Source organism: Mastomys coucha, unplaced genomic scaffold (assembly GCF_008632895.1).
Source record: "Mastomys coucha isolate ucsf_1 unplaced genomic scaffold, UCSF_Mcou_1 pScaffold22, whole genome shotgun sequence".
Classification (NCBI taxonomy): Eukaryota; Metazoa; Chordata; class Mammalia; order Rodentia; family Muridae; genus Mastomys; species Mastomys coucha.
In genome coordinates, this window is record NW_022196905.1 from 128,052,071 (window position 1) to 128,053,811 (window position 1,741).

Consider the following 1,741-nt stretch of genomic DNA (forward strand, 5'->3'; position numbering starts at 1 on the left):
GTCCACTTCAACCAAACCTTAAGGCAGAGGAGGAGCCTCTGACCTAAGGCTATATACAAGTATATACAAGGATAGAGATAGGACGCCTTCTAGGGCCGCCGCCCCTCACACAGCGGATGTCAGCTTCCGCTTGGTGCTCTCTGTACAGCGGTGCAGAATGAGATCCGAGCTGGGCCGTGGAGGCACCGCGGGCTGTGGTTTGGCGCGTGGAGTCAATGGATTGCCTGCAAACCAAAGCCAGGACTCTCAGAGACCCCAACCTCCCAGTTGTAAGGGGCTCGTAGTTTCTAGTCCTGATCCCTAGGTCTCCTCTCACCCCTTGGACTTAACTCCGCCCTGCAGACCCCGCCCCGCCCCCTCTGGCGCTCACCCTTTATGCCATCCGTGCTCTGCGGCCCGGGTCGTGCCAGGCGTCTGCGCTGCTGCTGGAATCGGACGCTGTTGCGGCGATAGGTGTCCTGGCTGAGGCGCTTCCGAGAACGCTGGTGGATGCTCTGTGCGTTGCGGATGGTGGACCTGGCCCCAGCAGGATGCAGGAGTCAGTGCCCCAGAGTTGCTGCCCCCGGGGCACGGGTGGACACCCCTGAAGCCCTAAGTCTGGCTAGGGAAAGTAGGGTTCAGAAAGACTAGGACACCCTGAGATCCTAAGCCTGGCCTCAGCAAGTGAGTTCAGAAGGACCGGTACCCCTCAGGTCCTAAGCATATATTTAAGAAGTGGAATGGAGGCAAGGGGACCTGCAGGAGCTGTGGAGGTCACGGATCCTACCCAGGCCTGTTTCCCACACCCCCTCTGGTTATCAACATGATCCTTGCTCTGGGACTGCCCAGAGCAAGACCATCTCCCCCAAGGACTCTAAGCATCTGCAGGCACCTCACTAGGTCTGTCCTTGACCTTCCTCTCCATCCCCGTGTCTGCCACTTCCAACGACAGCGAAGGCACAGCACTAACCCTGCTAGGTATCTACCTACCTAGCCAGAAACCTCCTCAGGTCTCCCTCAGGCCTGCCCCATCAGGACCCGTCTCACCTGCGAGGTGGTGCCCCACGGCTTCTGATCTGTCGCTGGGCCTGGGTTATCTCCTCCCCAGCCTTCTGCAGATACATGGATGGGTAGTAGCCGGTGGTATCCCCTTTCCTGCAAGATGGGTCACATTGGAGGCTCAGGCAGTCCCGAGGGGTGTGTGCACAGAGCCGGAGGGCCTCCAGAGTGCCTCACTCATGAGGACCAGTGCAAGCTAAGAGATTTCAAACATTCACATCCAAAAGGCCAACCTGTTTCCTCATCTGTATCAACCCAAGCCTCTCATGCCCCTAGCCCTCCTGTCCAATTCTGGACGTGAGGAAGGAAGCTACAAGTGTACCTTGCAGGTGTGTACTGTGACACCTTTAAGAGCCTTAGTGTCTCTGGGCGAAGTGCCCCACACCTTTAATCCCAGCCCTCTGGAGGTAGGGACGGGCAGATCTCTGTGAGTTTTGTCTATAGAGCTAGTTCCAGGACTGCACAGAGAAACCTTGTCTGGAAAAACAAAAACAAAAACAAAATAAACAAGATAGCCCATCCTTTTCCTTCTCCTTTGTGCTTTGTTTTGATTTTGTCTGTTAGGTTGCGGAAGCTCCTGTAGATGAAGCTCAGTGGCTAAGGAGGGCAGGATTCTGGAGAAGACTCCAGAATCGCAGGGCCAAGTCAGTTCAGAGCCCAAGTGAAGTCCCCCAAACCCACTCAGAGAGATGTGTGCAGGGGG

At 56.2% G+C, this 1,741-nt stretch overlaps 1 protein-coding gene across 1 annotated transcript in view; it reads right to left on the minus strand.

Moving 5' to 3' along the window:
- Window positions 1–6: 6 nt before the first annotated feature.
- Window positions 7–1,741, minus strand: part of Ncf1 (neutrophil cytosolic factor 1) — an 11,447-nt gene continuing 9,712 nt past the window's right edge. Inside the window, exons 9-11 of the mRNA XM_031391158.1 lie at window positions 1,027–1,199; window positions 371–516; window positions 7–224 (exon numbers count right to left, since the gene is read on the minus strand). Of these exons, the coding sequence (XP_031247018.1) occupies window positions 106–224; window positions 371–516; window positions 1,027–1,199 (438 nt within the window). The 3' untranslated portion in view covers window positions 7–105. The remainder of the gene's footprint in view (window positions 225–370; window positions 517–1,026; window positions 1,200–1,741) is intronic.